General features: G+C 39.3%; 1 protein-coding gene across 3 annotated transcripts in view; it reads left to right on the forward strand.

The window, feature by feature from the left end:
• UBE4B (ubiquitination factor E4B) overlaps positions 1-21,098 on the forward strand; it is a 141,914-nt gene that overhangs the window by 29,413 nt on the left and 91,403 nt on the right. For all 3 annotated transcript variants that reach the window (XM_004385149.1, XM_023739408.1, XM_023739407.1), the window contains exon 2: positions 19,446-19,632. In XM_004385149.1, the coding sequence (XP_004385206.1) occupies positions 19,446-19,632 (187 nt within the window). The remainder of the gene's footprint in view (positions 1-19,445; positions 19,633-21,098) is intronic.

Consider the following 21,098-nt stretch of genomic DNA (forward strand, 5'->3'; position numbering starts at 1 on the left):
ATACAGCAGTCCCCTTAGTGAACCCAGGCACACAGAGGCAGCTGGGTTGCAGGAAGAGACTGGAGCCAGGAATCCCAATACCAGGGCTTCCTTTGTCTCTGGTTTCAGCTCATTATAATCATCCTTTACACATGCTCTCCATGGCCTTTTTCTTCCTCACTTCCTCATCCTCACTTGGTAACCCTGGCTAATCCAACTACATGCCTACTACCTGCAGCTTGATCATGACTAGAGAAAAACAAGCCATGCTGCTGGGTTTAATTTTTCTGTCAACTTTTTATTTTGAAAGTTTTCAAATCTCACTTTATCTCTCTCAGTATATGTGTGTGTGTGTGTGTGTGTGTGTGTGTGTGTACATGTAAACATACATACATATGCATACACCTGTTGGTTTTGGCCAAACTGTTTGAAAATATAGAGAGCAGTAAAGCAGAGATGGGAAGCAGGAGGTGGTCAGGGAAGGCCTGATTGAGAAGGTGACATTTGAGCAAAGACTCAAAGGAGGAGAGAGAGGGAGGAAGTCAAGCAGTTAACTTGGGATGAACATTCCAGGGTAGAGCGAGTACAGGTAACCACTAGCCTCCAGCCATGTGTTGAAGAAAAAGAGACTCTGCGGCACTATACTGTATTGTTCAAATGTTCACTGCTCTTCCTGGGGGAGGATTATATTTTCCTGAGCCACTGGCTGTAGACTTGGCCACGTGACATTTCAGCCAATGAAATATGAGGAGAAATGAAGTATGTCACTTCTGAACCAATGTGTAGATTGCCATTCCTCTTTTCCCTCTGCCACAAAAATTAGCAGTGCTTCAGATAGAAGCTGCTTGTCATCCTGGGCCTGGGAGGGAAGACAGTAGGGAACAGAACTACACTTTTCATCTGGATGTTTTTAGGTTTTATAGATACACCAAAAAAAACCAAACCCGTTGCCATCGAGTCGATTCTGACTCATAACGACCCTATAAGACAGAGTAGAACAGCCCCATACGGTTTTTATAGACATAGTAGGAAATAATTATTGTTTTCTTTCTTTTCATCAGAAATTGTGTGAAGGGATAAGAAAGATGGGAAAAAATAGAAATGTATTAATGTATCATTGCTATTTGCATTTATGCATAACTTGCACTAATAGTATACATTGTAATGTAAGTATACCTCCTTTTGAAAGCAGGAGATATCAAGTGAACTGAAACTACTTTTTTCTTTTTAAAGATACAGCATTGCTAAGCTGCTTTGCTGTGACCACTCTAGGAAGAGGTAACAGATGCCTCAAACTGAGTTGCAGTCCTTCCTTTGCGTTCCCTTCTCTCCTCATTGTATCTTGTGTGGGCCTTATCATGCTACATAGTAATCATTGATTTTCTTCTGTCTCTGCCCCCAGGGGGCCTACAACTCCTTGAGGGTGGAGATTATATGACTCAATTGTCTTGTCTTTAATGCCTGCTGCAGTGGTTGGTGCAAAGCAGGCATGGAATAAATATTCCAACAAAGGACTGAATTTTCTTGGCAAGCTTATGTTCATAAAATGTCATTTTTGTCTGCTTTATTTACTTACACTGTATATTATACAGTACTTAAGCAGAAAATGAAGTATCAGTGCAATATCTGAAACATCAACATTTTATACATAAATTCATTTATTCAACTAAATAGGTAGCAATCACTATGTCATCAGAGGAGTATGACTGCCTCTGTCCCCAAGTCACTGCAACTTTTGAAGGAATTTCCGCTGTGATGATGTGGTGTGTGGTTAAGAATGTATACACCAGAGTTAGACTGTCTAGGTTCAGATCCACTCTTTTACTTTCTAGCTGCGAGACCTTGAGCAAGTCACTTAACCTGTCTGTTTTCTCATCTGTAAATCTCTTTGTGTTATTAACCAAGTTTATATACCCAAAGCCCTTAGAACAGCACCTGGCATGTGGTAAGCGCTGGCTAAGTGATAATCATAGTATTATGATTCTTCTTTTGTCTTAGGGTTTCTAGCAGCTCTGGAGGTAGTTGCCAGTGACAACGTGACCTAGACAACTTTATTATCTGGGTACTGAATTTGTTTCCTCCTTGTATTGGAAGTCTTTTTTATTGATGAGGGATATTCCTTTGTATTTGACTCATGGCAGCTCCACGTGTGCAGAGTAGAACTTCATAGGGCTTTCAAGGCTGTGATCTTTCTAAAGCAGATCACCAGGCCTGTCTTGTGAGGCACCTATGGGTGGGTTCGAACTGCCAGTCTTTTGGCTGGTAGTCCAGTGCTTAACCGTTTGTGCCACCCACGGTCTCCTAGCTTCCTCTTTGAAGGAGAGAAGGTAATAGGATTGTATTGAGAAGGAAGGAGATGTTTACTTGTGTTTAGTTGAAATCTTTGAAGAAAAATTTAAGTTACTTGTTGCTATAATGTTAAAATTGAAGGAAAAAAGTATTTTTCCATATTTTTGGCCTCATGTATATAGGCTGACTGTGGCAAACTGAGGTTAACATATTCTTTAAAGATGGAGGGCTAAGTGACAAGACTTTTGGAGCTTTTGAGTTAAAATTAATTTAAAATTGTGAATTTTTAAAGGAAATGGGTAAATTTTAGATCACAGAGCTGTAATGTTCAGATTTGAATGCATTTATTTTGAGAGACATTGTTGGGCTTAGATATAGGTAAAATTGTAGTAGCATTTTAGAAGTTTTAGAGATAGCCAGCCGTTAAAAAAATAAAACGAATAATAATGATCAAAATAGGTGATACCTCTAGAAGGATATTGCCCCGAAGGGTAAATATTTGAAAATGTTTTTTGTTATATTTGAATTTAATGTTTTGAGCAGAAAAGTAAGGTACTTTTATAAAACGACTGTTTACCAAATTCAAAACAATTCTTTATGGATTTTTTTCCCCCCACAAACTGCTAAAAATAAGTGGAACAGGTTGGCCCATCCTGTCTTAGCTTCTTCCTGATGCCACCACAGTGGCCCTTGCTGTTTTGTACAGTAGCTGTTTTGAATCTATTTTTAGTTAATCAGGAATGTGAGAGTAGGAGATGATACAGCAGGATAGAACAATTTAGGGAAAAGCCCATTTTAATATCATCCATGAACTAAGAACTGGAACAGGAATAAGAGTTTAGGATTAGTATGTTTGAGTTTGGGCTGTGGTTTGAGCTGTGGTTTAGGACACAAGTCAAGGAATTAGAAGTTCCTTTTTTATGCTTTTGATTTCTCTCTGTGTGACATCAGGGAAAACAAACAAATATATTATTTAAAGGACTTTTGTTTAACTTAAAAGAAATCATACCCATCTTAGGTACTTAATGGAAAGAAGTAGAGTAAGCAAAGAGAAAAAAGTTTAATAATATTTTGGTGTGTGGAGACTATTTTTAGTTTGTATCTCGTGTGTTTTGTTTGTTATAAAAATGAGGACACGTCTCTTTTTTTAATTAAATGATTTATTTTTTGTTGTTGAAAATATACCCAGCAAAATATATACCAATTCAACAATTTCTATATGTACAACTCAGTGACATTGACATTCTTCAAGTTTTGCAGCCATTCTCACTCTCCTTTTCCGAATTGTTGCTCCCCCACTAACATAAAAGTACTGCCCCCTAAGCTTCCTATCTAACCTTTCGAGTTGCTGTTGTCAATTTGATTGAGGTCACATCTCTTAATAGTCAAATTAATTAGATAAGCCTTTATACCTGTGATTGCACAAAGCCATCCTCTTCGGAGTCTCTTGTCCAGATATTCCCAGTGTCCTCAGGTTGCTGAACCAGTTCACAGCTACCACCATGGTAGAAAGTTGTCAGCCCACCAAAGGGCATTGCCATTTTCTAAGAGTGCTGCTAGGGGGACCAGGCCAGTGTACTGCCCCACTCACTGCTCTTTCTTCTTTCTTCAGTAGATCCTAAAGATGGGAGTCAGACAATCAGCCACTGGCTCATGCCATAAATGGACCTGCTTCTATCCCTTAACTCCTCCCCTAAAACCCAAAACCCATTACCATCAAGTGGATTCCAACTCATAGTGACTCCGTAGGACAGAGGAGAACATCCCCATAGGGTTTCCAAGTCTGTAAATCTTTTTTTTTTTTTTTTAACTGTGCTTTTGATGAAGGTTTACAGAGCAATTTATTTTCTCATTAAACAGTTAGCTTAATAGTCCACAGTGTATTTCACAAAGTCCTGATTCTTCAGTCTTTTTCTTTTTTTTTTTTTTTTCACACCAGTGTTTGTGGAGTGGTAGGGTGGGGATTGGAGAATACCAGCACAGTGGAAATCTTTCTTCATGGAAAACTTTCTTCTTTCTTTGAAAACCTGTCTTGCAGTGAGTCAGGACTTTCATTCTATGTTTATATCATTGAATAGAACATCTGAATTTAACATCTCAGGCCGAACTTGGCATCTAGATTTAAGGTGACTTCATATTTTTTCCAGGAACAGTAGTATACTCGTTCAAAGGTAGTGATAATATTAATACGTAGCAGTTTTTATGTGCAATGCATTTTTCTAGTATTTTCCATTTATTCTTTCATTCATTCAGCACGTATTTCAAAAGCACCTATGATGTGCCAGGCACTGGTCTAAGCACTGGTCATACATCAGAGAAAAAAACTGAGAAAAATCCCTGCCCCTGAGACACTTGAGTTGGGGAAAGATGAATAAGCAGTGCACAAATAAATATATCGCATACGTACTAGGTGAAATGAGAGCTGTGAAGAAAAATAAAGCAGGGAAGGGGGCAAAGGGTGGTGGTTTCCTCACAACTCTGTAAAGAAGGTACTGTTTTTATTCCCATTGTACAGATTGGGAAGCTGAAGCATAGAGAGATTAAGTGACTCATCTTAAGCCTACATAGGTAGTAAGTAGTAAAGATTGAAATTAAAATCAAGCATGAGCTCCTAACTTTAGCTGCCTCCAAAGCAATGAGGCTCAAAATTTCAAGCAAATCCTCAAATGATTGTTCCTGTGAAAATAGTCTTTCTTCAGCAGGCTTCCTGTCATATTGGCATGTATTCACAAACACTTTAAAAAATTAAAATATGGCCTTCTTGATTTTAATATCAGGTAGTAAATACAATGTATATACAAGATATTTTAATTTACACTAAATTTAAAAAAAAATCAAACCCTCATAAAGAATGTAGCATTTCATTGGTCTTGAAGGATAGATAGAATTTTTTTTTTTAAGTATTTAAACATACAAAAAAAAAAAGTATTTGAAACATGCAAAAGTTTATGTATAGCAAAGGAGATTATCAAGAAGAATAAGAATAGCCATGACCTCACAACTCACGGGTTGTTTTTTGGTTTTTTTTTTTTTAATTTTAGATGAAGGTTTACAGAGCAAATTATTTTGTCATTAAATAATACACGTTTTGTGACATTGGTTGCCACCCCCACAGCATGTCACTAGTCTCCCCTTCTCGACCTTGGTTTCCCCATTACCAACTTTCCTGTCCCCTCCTGCCTTCTCGTCCTTGCCCCTGGGCTGGTGTGCCCATTTAGTCTTGTTTTATTTTGTGGGCCTGTCTAATCTTTGGCTAAAGGGTGAACCTCAGGCGTGACTTCAGTACTGAGTTAAAAGGGAATCCGGGGGCCATACTCTTGGGGTTTTTCCAGTCTCTGTCAGACCAGTAAGTCTAGTCTTTTTTATTTTTTTTTCAAGTTAGAATTTTTCTTCAGCTCTGTCCAGGAAATATTGTGATCCCTGTCAGGGCAGTAAGTGGTGGTAGCCGGGTACCATCTAATTGTGCTGGACTCAGTCTAGTGGAAGCTATGGTAGTTGTGGTCCATCAGTCGTTTGGATTAATCTTTCCCTTGTGTCTTTGGTTTTCTTCATTCTCCCCTTGCTTTAGATGGGGTGAGACCAGTGGAGTATTTAGATGGCCGCTCCTAAGCTTTTAAGACCCCAGATGCTACTCACCAAAGTAGAATGTAGAACATTTTCTTTATAAACTGTGCTATGCCAGTTGAGCTAGACGTTCCCCAAGACTATGGTCCCCAGCCGTCTGCCCAGTAATTTGGCCTCTCATGGAGTTTGGATATGTCTATGGAGCTTCCGTGACCTTGCCTTGGTCAAGTTGTGCTGGCTTCCCCAGTGTTGTGTACTGTCTTTCCCTTCACCAGAGTTACCACTTATCTTTTGTCTATTTAGTGTTTTTCCCTCCCAACCCCTCCCCTTCCTTATAACCATCAAAAATTGTTTTTGTGTGTAAACCTTTTCATGAGTTTTTATAATAGTGGTCTCATACAATATTTGCCTTTTTGTGACTCACTTATTTCACTCAACATAATGCCCTCCAGATTCATCCATGTTGTGAGATGTTTTGCAGATTTCATCATTATTCTTTATTGTTGAGTAGTATTCCATTGTATGTATGTACCATAGTTTGTTTAATCTGTTCATCTGTTGATGGACACTTAGGTTGTTTCCATCTTCTTGTTACTGTGAATAATGCTGCGGTGAACATGGGCGTGTATCTGTCAATTCCTGTGATGGCTCTTATTTCTCTAGGATATATTACTAGGAGTGGGATTGCTGGATCATATGGTATTTCTACTTCTAGCTTTTGAAGGAAATGTCATATCGTTTTCCAGAATGGTTATACCATTTTGCATTCCCACCAGCAGTTCTAATCTCCTCGTGGCTTCTCCAGCATTTGTTATTTTCTGATTTGATTTGTGCCAGTAATGTCTGGGTGAGATAGTATCTCATTGTGGTTTTATTTGCATTTCTCTAATGGCTAGTGATTGTGAGCATTTCCTCATGTGTCTGTTAGCTGCCTGAATGTCTTCTTTAGTGAAGTGTCTGTTCATATCCTTTGCCTTATTTTTTAACTGGATTATTTGTCTTTTTGTTGTAGGGGTGTTGAATTTTCCTGTAGATTTTAGAGATTAGACCTTTGTTGGATTTGTCATAGCCAAAAATTTTTTCCCAGTCTGCAGGTTCTCTTTCTACTCTTTTGGTGAAGTCTTTTGATGAACTTAAGTGCTTAATTTTTAGGAGATCCCAGTTATCTAGCTTATCTTCTGGTGTTTGTGTATTGTTGATTATGGTTTGTATCCTGTTTATGCCGTGTATCCGGGCCTCTAGCGTTGACCCTATTTTTTCTTCTATGATCTTTATTGTTTTTGGTTTTGTATTTAGGTCTTTGATCCATTTTGAATTAGTTTTTGTGTATGATGGGAGGTATGGGTCCTGTTTCATTTTTTTGCAGATGAACATCCAGTTTTGCCAGCACCATTTGTTAAAAAGACTGTCTTTTCCTCATTTGATGGACTTTGGGCCTTTGTCAAAGGTGAGGTGACTGTTGTTAGATGGCGTCAAGTTCGTTCTGACTCATAGCGACCCTATGCACAACAGAATGAAATACTGCCTGGTCCTGCGCCATCCTCACAATTTTTGCTATGTTTGAGCCCGTCGTTGCAGCCACTGTGGCAGTCCATCTCATTGAGGGACATCCTCTTTTTTGCTGACCCTGTACTTCACCAAGCATGATGTCCTTCTGCAGGAACTGATCCCTCCTGATAACATGTCCAAAGTATGTGAGACGTAGTCTCATCGTCCTTGCTTCTGAGGAACATTCTGGTTGTACTTCTTCCAAGACAGGTGACCGTAGGTGGATGAATTTACATCTGGGTTCTCAGTTCGGTTCCATTGGTCAGTGTGTCTGTCGTTGTACCAGTACCAGGCTGTTTTGACTACCATACCTGTATAGTAGGTTCTGAGGTCATGTAGTGTGAGTCCTCCTATGTTACTCTTCAATAGTGCTTTACTTATCCGAGGCCTCTTCCCTTTCCATATAAGTTACTGATTAGTTTTTCCATCTCTTTAAAGAATGCTGTTGGTATTTGGATCAGGATTGCATTGTATTTGTAGATTGCTTTGGGTAGAATTGACATTTTCACGATGTTGAGTCTACCTATCCATGACCATGGTACATTTTTCCATTTATGCAGGTTTCTCTTGGTTTCTTGCAGTAGTGTTTTGTAGTTTTCTTTGTATAGGTCTTTTACATCCCTAGTTAGATTTATTCCTAAGTATTTTTTTTTTTAGGGGATATTATAAGTGGTATTGTTTTCCTGATTTCCTTTTCGTAGTTCTTTTCATTGGTGTATAGGAATACAACTGATTTTTGAATGTTTATCTTGTATCCTGCTTCTTTGCTGACTATTAGTTCCAGTAGTTTTCTCGTAGAGTCTTTCGGGTTTTCTATGTATGCTATCATCATCTGCAAACAGGTAGAGTTTTACTTCTTCCTTAACAATTTGAATGCTCTTTCTTTTTCATGCCTTATTGCTGTAGCTGGGACTTATAGCACAATGTTAAATAAAGTAGTGATAAGGGGCAACCTTGTCTTGTTCCTATTCTCAAGGGGAATGTTTTCAGCCTCTACATTAAGAATGATGTTGGCTGTTGGTTTTGCATAGATGCCCTTTATTATGTTGAGCTGTTTCCCTTCTATACTGGTTTTATTGAGAGTTTTTATCAGGAATGGGTGTTGAACTTTGGTGAATGCCTTTTCTGTGCCAAATGAGATGATCATGTGATTCTTTTATCTATGTGGCGGATTATGTTGATTGATTTTCTAATGTTGAACCATCCTTGCATACCTAGTATAAATGCCACTTGGTTGTGGTGTATTATTTTTTTGATATGATGATGAATTCTTTTGGCTAGAATTTTGTTGAGAATTATTGCATCTATATTCATGAGAGATAATGGTGTGTAATTTTCTTTTTTTGTGGTGTCTTTGCCTGGTTTTGATATCAGGGCTATGCTGGCTTCATGGAATGAATTCGGAAGTAGCCCTTCGTTTTCTATGTTCTGAAATAGTTTGAATAGTACTGGTGTAAGCTGTTCTGTGAATGTTTGGTAGAATTCTCCAGTGAAGCCATCTAGAGCAGGACTTTTTTTTGTTGGGAGTTTTTTTTCACCTTTTCACTCTCTTCTCTTGTTATGGGTCTGTTCAGATTTTCAAATTCGGTTTGTATTAGTTTGGGTAGGTAGTGTGCTTCTAGAAATTTGTCCATTTCCTCTAGGTTTTCAAATTTGTTAGAGTATAGCTTTTCATAGTCTGTTATGATCCTTTTTATTTCAGTTGGGTCTGTTGTAATGTCCCCCATTTTGTTTCTTATTTGGGTTATTTACATCTTCTATTTTTCTTCTGTCGATTTGGCCAATGGTTTGTCGATTTTGTTGATCCTTTCAAAGAACCAACTTTTGGTTTTGTGGATTCTTTGTGTTGTTTCTCTATTCTCTGTTTCTGCTCTGATTTTTTTTTTTTTTTTTTAGTAAAATTTTTATTGACATCTAACATATGTAAAGGGAAGTGCATAAATTATAAGTACACAACTCAGTGAATTTTCAAAAAGTGGATGCACCTGTGAAGCCAACTTCTAGATTAAAGACAGACCATTACCAGAAGCTGGGAAGCTTGGCTCATGCCTCTCACCCTTCCCACCAAGCATCACCACTATCCTGACTAACATTGTAGTTTAGTTTTTCCTTTGTTTGAACCTTAATAAATGGAATCATGCAGTCCATACTCTTCTGTCTTGCTTCTTTTGCCAGAGAGTCATCCATTTTGTTGAATATAGCACTAGTTTGTTCATTTAATTGCTTTATAGATTCTACTGTAGGAATGTACCACAGTTAATTTATCTTTACCCACATTTCTTTTTTCTAATTGAAATAAATTTGACATAAATTCACTATTTTAACCATTTTAAATTGTATACAATTCATTGGCTTTTAGTATATTCAGTGTTGTACAACCATCATGACTATCTAATTCCAGAACATTTTCATCACCCAAAAAAGAAACCTGGTCCTCATTATGTTATTACTCCTCAGTCCCTGCCGCCCCCAGCCTCTGACAATGACTAATCTGTATGGATTTTCCTATTCTGGACGTTTCATATATATGGAATCAATCTAAGTGGAAAAAAAACCTTTGTATCTGACTTTTTCACTTATTTTATAATCTTTAGGCTTAATTAGGTACAATTTCTATTAATTGCTCTTTTCCCTGTGTATTAGCCATAATTTCCTTTTTATTTTTGCATGACTTGCAATTTTTTTTTATTGAAGACTGTGCATTTTTAATATTATAATGTGGCAACTCTGGAAATCAGATTCCCTCCCTGCCCCAGGATTTGCTGTTATTGCAGTTGTTTCTTTTCTTTTCTTTTTTAAATTGTACTTTAGGTGAAGGTTTACAGAAGAGATAGTTTCTCATTAAACAGTCAGTACACATATTGTTTTATGACATTGGTTAACAACCCCACGACATGTCAACACTCCCCTTCTCGACTTTTTTTTTTTTGTAAAAATATACATAGCCAAAGATACACCATTTCAAAAATTTCTACATGTACAATTCAGTGACATCGATTACATTTGTCCAGTTGTGCTGCTATTCTCACTTTAGATGAAGGTTTACAGAAGAAAATACTTTCTCGTTAAACAGTATACATACTGCCCTATGACAATGGTTAACAAACCCACTACATGTCAACACTGTCGTTACTCAACCTTGGGTTCCCTATCACTGGCTTTCCTGGCCCCTTCTGCCTTCTAGTCTTGTCCCTAAACTGCTGTGCCTCATTAGTCCCATTTCGTTTTATGGGGCTGTCCAATCCCCGGCTGAACGGTGAACCTCGGGAGTGACTTCACCACTGAGCTAAAAGAGTGTGTGGGGGCCATAGTCTTGGGGTTTCTCCAGCATCGATCTTACGGGTAATATCCTTTATTTTATCTGCCACTCTGCTATTTTTGCTGTTTTACTAAAAGGATCTCATAGAATAGGCTCTAAGGCCAGGTTTATTATCCCCATTTTCTAACTGAGGAAATAGTGACTTAAAGGAGTTAAATGTGTTACTCAGCATCACAACAAATGCAACTAATCTATGATGGTACCAGCATCCAGATTCCTGACTGATCCTGGGTTTATGTCACTCTAGTAAACCACATTTCTTGCCATATCTTACATGCAACCCCACTGGGATCTGTAGTCCATCTGCCCTCACTCTATACATGTCCTCACTTCTCTTCTTCATCAGAGTGGACTCCATGAACCATCATTATACTTGCTCCTTCGCGTATGCCCTCAACTCCCTTGTCGCTGTCTCTCTCTAACATATTTGCTTTGTGAATCTCCAACTACAGTTATTATTTCAACTTTCTCCCTATTCTGCACCTAGACCTATGAAGCTGGTTGTGGCTGGAGAAAAATACACAACCATGATGATTGGTCACATTGATTTCATTTTGAATTTATGATCACTGTATTTATTTTCCAGGTGGCTGTAGCAAAGTACCACAAATTTGGTGGCTTAAAATAACAGAAATTTATTTTCTCACAATTCTGGAGGCTAGAAGTCTGAAATCAAATGTCATCAGGGCCATGCTCCCTGCAAAGCCTGTAGGGGAGAGATCCTTCCTTGCCTCCTCTAGCTTTGGGTAGTCCCAGGTGTTCCTTGACTTGTGGCGGCATAACTCCAGTCTTTTCCTCTGTCTTCACATGACCATCTTCCCTCTGCATCTGTCTTTGTCTCTCTTCTCCTCTTCTTATAAGGACACTGGTCATATTGGATTAGGGCCCACCCTACTCCTGAGTGACCTCATGTTAACTGATTATATCTGCAAAGATGCAGTTTCAAAATAAGGTCATGTTTATAGGTACCGAGGATTAAGAATGAACATATCTTCTTGGGAGACACAAATCAACTCATAACAACCTCTAATCTCAAATAGTCATGAACTTAAGACTTAGTGCTGCCTAGCAGTTCTGCTTTATTTTCTTAATACTTTCCTTCTCTCACTCTTATAGATGACTACTTTGTATCTTCTCTTCTCTTTAAATTCCCAAATTCTCTTTCATATTCTCCTCTCAACTGATGATCTTGCCTCCTGTTTTACTGAGAAAATAAAGGTAATCAGAAGAAAACGTCTGCAAACTACATTACCCACCTTCTTATGTCTGCGTCTGCATTCTCTGCCTTCTTTACTGTGTGTGAACTCTGTGTTCCCAAAAGGGCCACCACTCCACATGTGAACAACATCCCTCTTGCCTACTCAAAGACATTGCTCTAGTACTTATCCCTTCTCTCCTCTGTGTCACAAAATTTTCCTGTCAGCATACCATCATGCTGCACTCTGTTGCATCTCTAAAAAAAACAAAAACATCTTTTGACCCCACTTTCCCCACCTACTTCCCCTGCCAGTTATCTAATCTCTTACATTAAAAATCCTCAGAAGATAACTCTATACTTCCTGCCTTCACTTCTTTCTGTTCTTTCTTGGAACCATTCCAATCAAACTTTCACTTTCCCCAACTTTACATCAAAATAATTCTGGTCAAGACCCTCAACTATCTCCTCATTTTCAAATCCAGTGGTCAGCTCTTAATCTTCATGTTACTTAACCTCTAAGCAGCATTAACATAGTCAGTCACACTTTCTTGAAAGACTCTGGTTGGTTTGTAGGAAGCACTCTCAGACCTTCTGGAGAACTAGACCTAAAGGCCTCCCTACACCTCTTTCTCAGTGTCCTTTATTGAGTTTCCCTCATCTCCCCAACTTCATTTGAAGGTGTGTTTGTAGGGCTGCATTCTCAGACTTCATAATCTCTGTCTGTACTCACTACCTACATGATCTCATCCGTCTCATAGCTTGAAATGCCATGTGGAGGCTAGCAGCTCTCAAATTTTCATCCTAACCTGCACCTCAGATTGTATATCTACTTGACATATCTACCTGCATGTTTAATAAGCATACATCTAAAGGAATTTTGATTCCCACCCCGCACCCTATTCTTCTTACTGTCTTCGACATCTCAGGAAACTTGATATATTTAGTTGCTTAGGCCGAAGACCTCAGTGTCATCTTTAGCTCCTCTATTTCTGTCCCACTCTGCATCCAATCAGCAAATCCAATGAGCTCTACTTTCAAAATGTATCTGAAATTGACCTCTTGCCATGATTTTCACTGCTACCCACCCTGGTCAAAGCCAGTATCCACACTCCCCCAGATTATTGCAATAGCCTTTTAAATAGTCTCCCACCTACTCCCTTTCTCCCCTACAGTTGATTCCCATAGCAGCCAGAATAATAATTTTAAAATGTAAGTCAGATGATGTTACTTTTCTGTTCAAAACCCCCTGGTGGCTTCCCCAAGCCGAAGCTCTTAAAGTGGCCTTCATGGCCCATGTGATATGGCCCCTCTTGCCTTTGACCTCATCATTGACTACTTCTCTCCTCGCTCCGGACTCGCTGATCTTACTGTCTTTGTACATGCCAAGCTCTTGCCCACCACACTCCCTGGATGTCCCCATGGCTTATTTTCTCCCATCTTTCAGGATTTTTCCAGATGTCTCCTTACCAAAGAGACAGGCTTTTCATTCCACCTTGTATAAAATCATGATGCCCTCTTCCCATCATGCCCTACTGTCTCTCCCTTACTTTATTTTTCTCCATGGCATTCATAACCACCTGGCATCATTTTTATTCACTTGGCTTTTGTCTTTTTAGCCTCCACTAGAATGTGAGTCCCATGAGAGCAGGAAGTCGGACTGTTCAGTTTACCGTAGCACTTGGTGAATGTTTGATGAATGAATGAATGAATGAGTGAATATCTGAAGATGAGTCAGTATCAGAAGTCTGAAATGCTCTCTGGGCTTTGAATATTCCTTTAAACACCCCTGTTTGTGGCTTCGATATTCTTCCTTTCCCTACTTCCTTTATTAATTTTTCCCATCAATCAACATGTATAGAGCTGCTATATGCCTGACGCTGTGCTCAGTGCTGGGGATACAGCAGTGAACAATATAGTCATGGTTTTCTCATGGAGCATCTATTCCACTGGGGAAACAGTAAGACAGTAAGAAATAGGTCAGATATTTACAGACCAGGACAAGTGCTTGAAGGATGTGAATAGGGGACTGTTATATAAAATGAGTGTGTAGGGGAGGGCTGTGCTAGATATGGTGGTCAGGAAAGTCCTCCAGGAGGAGGTGACAGTTAAACTGAGAATAGAAGGAAGACAAAGAACTAGCCATGCCAAGAATTAGGGAAAGTGCTCCTTGGCTAAAGAAACTGCAAGTGGCCCAAGGTTTTAATAAAGCTTAAGATGTTGTAGGAACTGTCAGAGGGCCAGTGTGGCTACAGCCTGAGGTGGAGCATGATGAGCCTGGAGAGGTGGCCAGTGGCTCTGTAGGCCACAGTGAGGACTTTTTTTTATTGGAGTACAGTAGGAAGCCATTGAAGGATTTAAGCAGGGGCCAGTGATTTGTGTTTTTAAAGAATTACTGTGGTTATTACATGGCAAATGGATTGTAGGGGAAACTATGATAAAATGCTTTCTTCTCACTTAGGGTTGTATTCTCCAGGTAGACATAGATTTTTTTTAAATCATATATTACTGATATTTACATAAACCAAAAGGAAACTATCAGCAAAATAAATAGGTTAAGATATTCCTACAACTTGTTCCTATTCAGAGTCCAACTCTTGTAACTTACTTCACTCTTGGAATTGTCAGTGGCTAGCGAGCCTGACTCAGTATCATCCTCTGTGCCATCAAAAGGGTCAATGATGCAGCGCTTTTAAAAGATATCCATAAAAGAACTAAACCATTATTCTAGCTGCTTTTTTTTTTTTTCTTCAAGCTGGGTATGTTTTTATTTGCTAAAGCTGGCAACTCTACATTCAAAAAGATTTGAGTCAAAGATTGTTAGAACAAGAAAGGATCATCCATTCCAATTTCTTGATTTTTACAGATGAGAAAACGGATAAGCAGAGACAACCTGTGTCTTGCCAAAGGATGCACAGCTAGCTTTGGTCACGCTGGCTACTTTTGATTCTGCTTTGGAAATGTTGCTGAACAAGTTGCATTGACCCCTCTGTCTTAGTCGTCTAGTGCTGCTATAACAGAAATACCACAAGTAGATGGCTTTAACAAAGACAAATGTATTCTCTCACAGTCTAAGAGGCTACAAGTCCAAATTCAAGTTGCCAGCTCCAGGGGAAGGTTTTTCTCTCTGTTGGCTCTGGGAGAAGGTCCTTGTCATCAGTCTTCCCCTGGTCTAGGAGCTTCTCAGTGCAGGAACCTCGGGTCCAAAGGACACACTCTGCCCCCAGCACTGCTTTCTTGGTGGTATGAGGTCCCCCTGTCTCTCTACTCACTTTTCTCTTTTATATCTCGAAAGAGATTGGCCTGACACAACCTAATCTTGTAGATTGAGTCCTGCCTCATTCATGTAACTGCCTTTAATCCTGCTTCATTAACATCACAGAGGTAGGATTTACAACACATAGGAAAATCACATCAGTTAAAATGGTAGACAGTCACACAATTCTGGGAATCATGGCCTAGCCAAGTTGACACACATTTTCGGGGGGTGCACAATTCAATCCATAACGCTCTCCCTCCTCTCCTCCGCATAGTAGTTTGGTTCCTAGGGGAATAGTTTGTCCTTCTGTTGTCTCCAGGATTTTCTTTCATGCACAGATCCTATTCTGAAAGTTTTGATCCTAGTACTTTTTATGTTCTCAGGGGCTGGCAGTGATGATAAGACGCCATCAATCATAAATCTTACCAATTATGAGACACAGGTCAATTTCAGAAATATTAAACAATTACTGTATTGCTTTTCCTCTGGCCAGAGGGAAAAGAGATAGAAATAAATTTTGCACGTCTTCTGCTTAACAGAGAAAACAGGCAATTAACGTATTGTTAAGAGCTCAGGCCCTCAATTTAAATAGTTTTTCGTGACAATCAATTAGGATGTAGTTCTTTGAGCCTAAAGTTATATTTCCAGAAGATAACATTACCTCGGAGTCTAGAACGTTTCCAACTTGGCAAAGACACTTTCATGGTTACTAAATGCAGGACGGAAGGAGTTACAAGGATCAATTTTTAAATGTACAGGTACCTGCTTGTCAATATTCAGACAAGCAGGCAGAATAAGATTTTAATCTCTTAATGTTTCAGCCTCTAACTTTATTACATACATTTTTTCTAAATGGCTCTACTGTTTTTATTGCAAACTTATGGCATCCTCTCCCCATGGACCTCCCCAGAGTTCCTTTTATTAACACCTGTGAAAGAATGACTTCAGATCTCAAGACAGTGCACATTGTTAGAACTGAGTCAGAAATCTAAAACTTTTAAAGTCTTTAAAGAAAGAAATATATGCCCTCTGCCTTTATGGGCCAGCGTGGACACAGGGAGATCCATTAGGAAGCTATTGCAGGTCCTGGTGAGAGATAGTGGTGGCCTGGATAGGGATGGTAGCAGAGGGGCTGAGAGGAGAGGGTGGGCTCAGGATACACTTCGAAGGTAGAAATAACAGGACTGGGTGATAAATTGGCTATGCTTGAGGCAATGAGGGGAAGGAAGGAACCAGTCAACACAGACCCTTGGTCTCTGGCTTAAGTAATTGGGTTGGAAACAGGTTGTTGTTGGGTGCTGTCAAGTCAGTTCTGACTCATTGGGCATCTTGACCTGCCCCATAGTGTTTTCTTGGCTGTAATCTTTATGGAAGCAGATTGCCAGGTCTTTCTCCTGCAGAGTCGCTGGTGGGTTCAAATAGAAAACCTTTTGGTTAGCAGCTGAGCGCTTAACTGTTGCGCCACCAGAGTTCCTTGGGAACAGGTTGGGGTTGGGAATTTCTGGTCCACGTCTCCCACTCTTTATCCCAGTTAAGTGTTCACGAGGGAAACACTTCATTCATTTCTTCCAGTGATTTTTCAGCCCAATACCAATTCTTCCTTAAATGACTCTGATGAAAACTTCGTTTTCTCCCGTCTCTGTTCAGTTCGGGTCAGCAAGCATTGAGTGCCTGTTATGGACCAGGTGCTGGGCTAGACTGTAGGGAGAGAAAGATGAGTAAGACAGAGGCAGCATGGTAGAGTACAGTGGTGCTCAGAGGTTTTAGTCTCAGGACTCTTACACTCATAAAATATTGAGGACCCCAAAGCACTGTCATTTGGGTGGATTCCATCCACTGCTTTTTAACTGTATTAGGAATGAAAACTGAGAACACTTAAAAACATTTATTAATTCTTCAAAAATAATAATAATAACCATGTTAACATCAATAACATTTTTTATGAAAAATAACTACATTCCCCCCCAGAAAAAAAATTAGTAACAAGAGTGGCATTATTTTCACTTTTGCAAATCTTTTTAATGTCTGACTCACTTGAAGATAGCTGGATTCTCATATTTACTTCTGTATTGAATCTATTGCACAGGTCATGTAGCCTCTGTCCAAGTCTCCACCGGACACTTGGGAGATAATGAGAGTGAGAGAGATATTTTAAAAAAAAAAAAGAAACCTCATTGCCGTTGAGTAGATTCTGACTCTGTGACTCTGTAGGACAGAGTGGAACTGCCCCATAGGATTTCCAAGGAGTGGCTGGTGGATTCGAACTGCTGACCTTTGGGTTAGCAGCCGAGCTCTTAGACATTGTGCCACCAGGGCTACTGAAAAGGTCATAGGCCTTAGTATTATTATGAAAATAGTTTTGGCCTCACAGGTCCACTGAAAGGGTCTTGGGAACCCCCTAGAGATCCTCAGACTGTTGGTGTAGTAGCAAGAGCACAGACACTAGCACCAGACTGTATAAGCTTAAATCCCAGTTCTGTCACTTACTAGTTGGCAAGGTACCTCACCTTTCTGTACCTCAGTTTGCTCATTTATAAAATGGGTATAATATTATTAGTACCTGCCTCAGTGGGTTTTTATAAGGATTAAATAAGTAAATATTTATAAAGTACTTAGAACAGTGCTGGAACATAGTAAGTACTACATAAGTGTTTATTATGTAAATAAAATAAAACCTAACCCCTGCCCTGAAGGAATTTAATCTCGTTAAGGATACAGATGAATAATAATGTCAGAGTTTTGTAGAAGTTCAGTGATAGATGCATTTGCATCAGGGGCACAGCGAGGGGTTCCTGAGCTTTGGGGTCAAGACCAGGATGCTCTTGTCTGAGAATGTTTAGAAGGAGCAGATTTGCTGCAGTGTTAGAATGACAAGAAAGGTTCTGACTTCAGATAAGGTCAGTCCAGTCAGCATTTGTCATAATTTTATTTTTTCATATTATGCATAATGGAAAGAGTGTGACTGGACTAGTTGGTTTACTTCTTTGCCCCCTACTTAGAGGCAGAAGCCTCAACAAGGTGGTTATGTATCTTCACTGCCTGGAACAGAGCAGGTGGGCAATGAGAGTTTATTAACTGTTTGAATGAATGACTATGAAAATGTAGGGAAAACATTTATGTGATCATTGGGATTTTGTGGTACGTGTTTGTAACCACTTTTGACTCTGGAGTTTATAAGGAAGAAGTCACAGATTATACTTTTATTGCAATTAGCTAAGAAGAACCTAATCATTTTGCTCCTGAGAGTGATAGCAAAATTTGTCTTAGTGTAAGTTTTGTTTCTTTCTCTCATTGTTTTAGTCAATTAGATTGGATATTTAAAATCTCACCTATTTACAATTACCAAGTTATGTAGGTTTACTAAAATAAAAACAAGCTTTATAGTCTTCTAAAGTGTAGGGCCCCTGTTTTTATTGTTGTTAGGTGCTGTTGAGTCAGTTCCAACTCATAGCGACCTTATAGGACAGAGTAGAACTGCCCCATAGGGTTTCCAAGGAGCAGCTGGTGGATTTGAACTGCCTACCTTTTGGTTAGTAGCCGAGCTCTTAACCACTATGCCACCAGGGCTCCGAGACTAGGAGTCCCTAGGTGGCACAGATGGCTAAGCACTGGACTACTAACCGAAAAATTGGCGATTCAGACCCACCCAGAGGCACCTTGGAAGTAAAGCCTGGCAATTTGCTTCCAAAAGGTCACAGCCTTGAAAGCCCTGTGGAGCAGTTCTGCTCTGCACAGGTAAGGTCGCCATGAGTCACAATCAACTCGACGGCAACTAACAATAACAACAACATACTTACAATTAATTATGAATTACAACTCACAATGTCAGTTTAGGAGGTGGGATAAACAGAAATGGTAAAGGAATTAATATACTGGTTTTTAAAAGTGAGGTGGGAGCTTGATGGTATACTGGTACACTGAGTTATCTTTTCAAATGAGTACTTTTTTCTCAAGGCATATTTAGTTGTTCAGCTCTTGATTAAAAAGAGCCGATTAGTGCTTAGCTGCTAACCAAAAGGTTGATAGTTCAAACCCACCCAGAAAGACCTGATGATGTGTTCCCGTAAGGATTACAGCCTAGAAAACCCTATGGGGCAGTTCTCCTCTGTCGCATGGGGTCACCATGAGTCAGAATTGACTGGAGGGCACCCAAAAACAACAAAGCTCTTGATTTGTCTAATGCCTTTCCTTGATCTGTTTGGTTATTGTTAACTTTCATGGTATTATTCTTAGGCAGCATTACGTTTCTGCTGTATAGTTACAGGATGCCCAATTTTCCTTCCATGTTGTAGATTCGACGGAGGCGCCTTGCACGACTTGCTGGTGGACAGACTTCCCAGCCGACCACCCCGCTCACCTCTCCTCAGAGGGAGAACCCTCCAGGACCTCCTATAGCAGCATCAGCCCCAGGCCCCTCCCAGAGTCTCGGACTCAACGTCCATAACATGACCCCAGCTACCTCCCCAATAGGTGCATCAGGTAAGCCTTAGCGTTATACCTGAGATGAGTTTATACTTCTGATCTTAGCTTTCTATTGAATTTATGGTTGTGATATTTCCACAGCCAATTAAAAGGAAGTAGACATCAAGTTTTTAAACTACTGCAAGCAGTAGTTTAAGGGTTAAAATCATTGCAGTGTATTTTGTTAATGTCTATTCATTTTGATAATGATGTGTGAAAATTGTTTTCCTCTCTATAACTTTTATCTTTTTTTTTTCTTCCCAAACATAGGTAAGTCTTATCTCTGATTGCAAGGTGATTAAGATTGAATTTGGTTCTGCTGATTTTTTGAGTTTGGTCAATACTGTTATTTTAAAATAAAATAATCTGAAAATGCAAGGTTAAAATAATGGTCAAAATGGCAAGTATTTAATTAGGGACACCTGTATTTTCATCCTACATTGACACCGAACTTTTTCTCTAAATTTTCAGAGTATAAAATTCAGTTGATGTAATGTTTTATAACTATTTCATTGACAACTATTTAACTATGGTAAAGATTTATTTCTTCATAATAAATGAGCTCATGGTTGATATTCACGACTATCTTTGTTAGGAAATTATGATACTGACTTACGCTGTATTTTTGGAATAGTTTTCCTTTTTCTAAGTGAACTTTCTATTAAACATAATAATAATAATTACTTAAGACTCTAGTTATGAAAAAGCAGGTGCTAAGAGACCTGCGTTAATTATCATGTCATTTAATAATTTGATACATGAGTGGTAATTCTGCAGTTATTTAATGTACTCTGTGTTGGTAAGTCTTCCAGATAATCTGTCTTGATCTAGGATTATTTGTCAATTGAAAGTATATGCAGAGTTTCTCTTACTGTAACTCCTTTATTAGGCATCAGTGTTAGACTCCTCTCCACATAAATATAAACACTTATAGATAATATTGTTAATTATAAGAGAGTGATAAGAGGGTCAGGCCAAAACATCACTTAGTAATAACCAGTGCCTGTGTCTGAAGTGTCTCCTTTGTGCATCTTCTTTGAGAACCTGTGGTGGTCTTCTGGTGGGGATGAAGGATTCAGGATTCCAACTGTGACTATTTTTATCTCTTCCTTGGAAACAATAGTGATATTTGTCCACTATGATCAGGCCACAGCTAAAATGCTGGAATCTATCCGGGGGAATGCATCAGCAAAGGTCAAGCAGGAGACCCAGGACTCAGCCTGCTCCTGGCAAGATCTTCAACACTCAGAGCCTCAGTACCATTATCTCTTGGGACCATCAGGGACAATCTCATCAGGCCCTTTATCCCTGCTTATGTCAGTCACCAAGTGTCTCCAAGGTCATCATCCCTTATCCCCCAGCCTGTAATCTCTACATGGCTCATTTCATATAACTTCCTGACCCCACCTCCACCCCTCCTCAAATTCTGAAATACTCATGGTCAGTCACCAGCAAAATCCTACTCTGAATGTCCCTTCCCCTCA

The sequence above is a fragment of the Trichechus manatus genome, unplaced genomic scaffold, assembly GCF_000243295.1.
Source record: "Trichechus manatus latirostris isolate Lorelei unplaced genomic scaffold, TriManLat1.0 scaffold00133, whole genome shotgun sequence".
Taxonomy (NCBI): domain Eukaryota; kingdom Metazoa; phylum Chordata; class Mammalia; order Sirenia; family Trichechidae; genus Trichechus; species Trichechus manatus.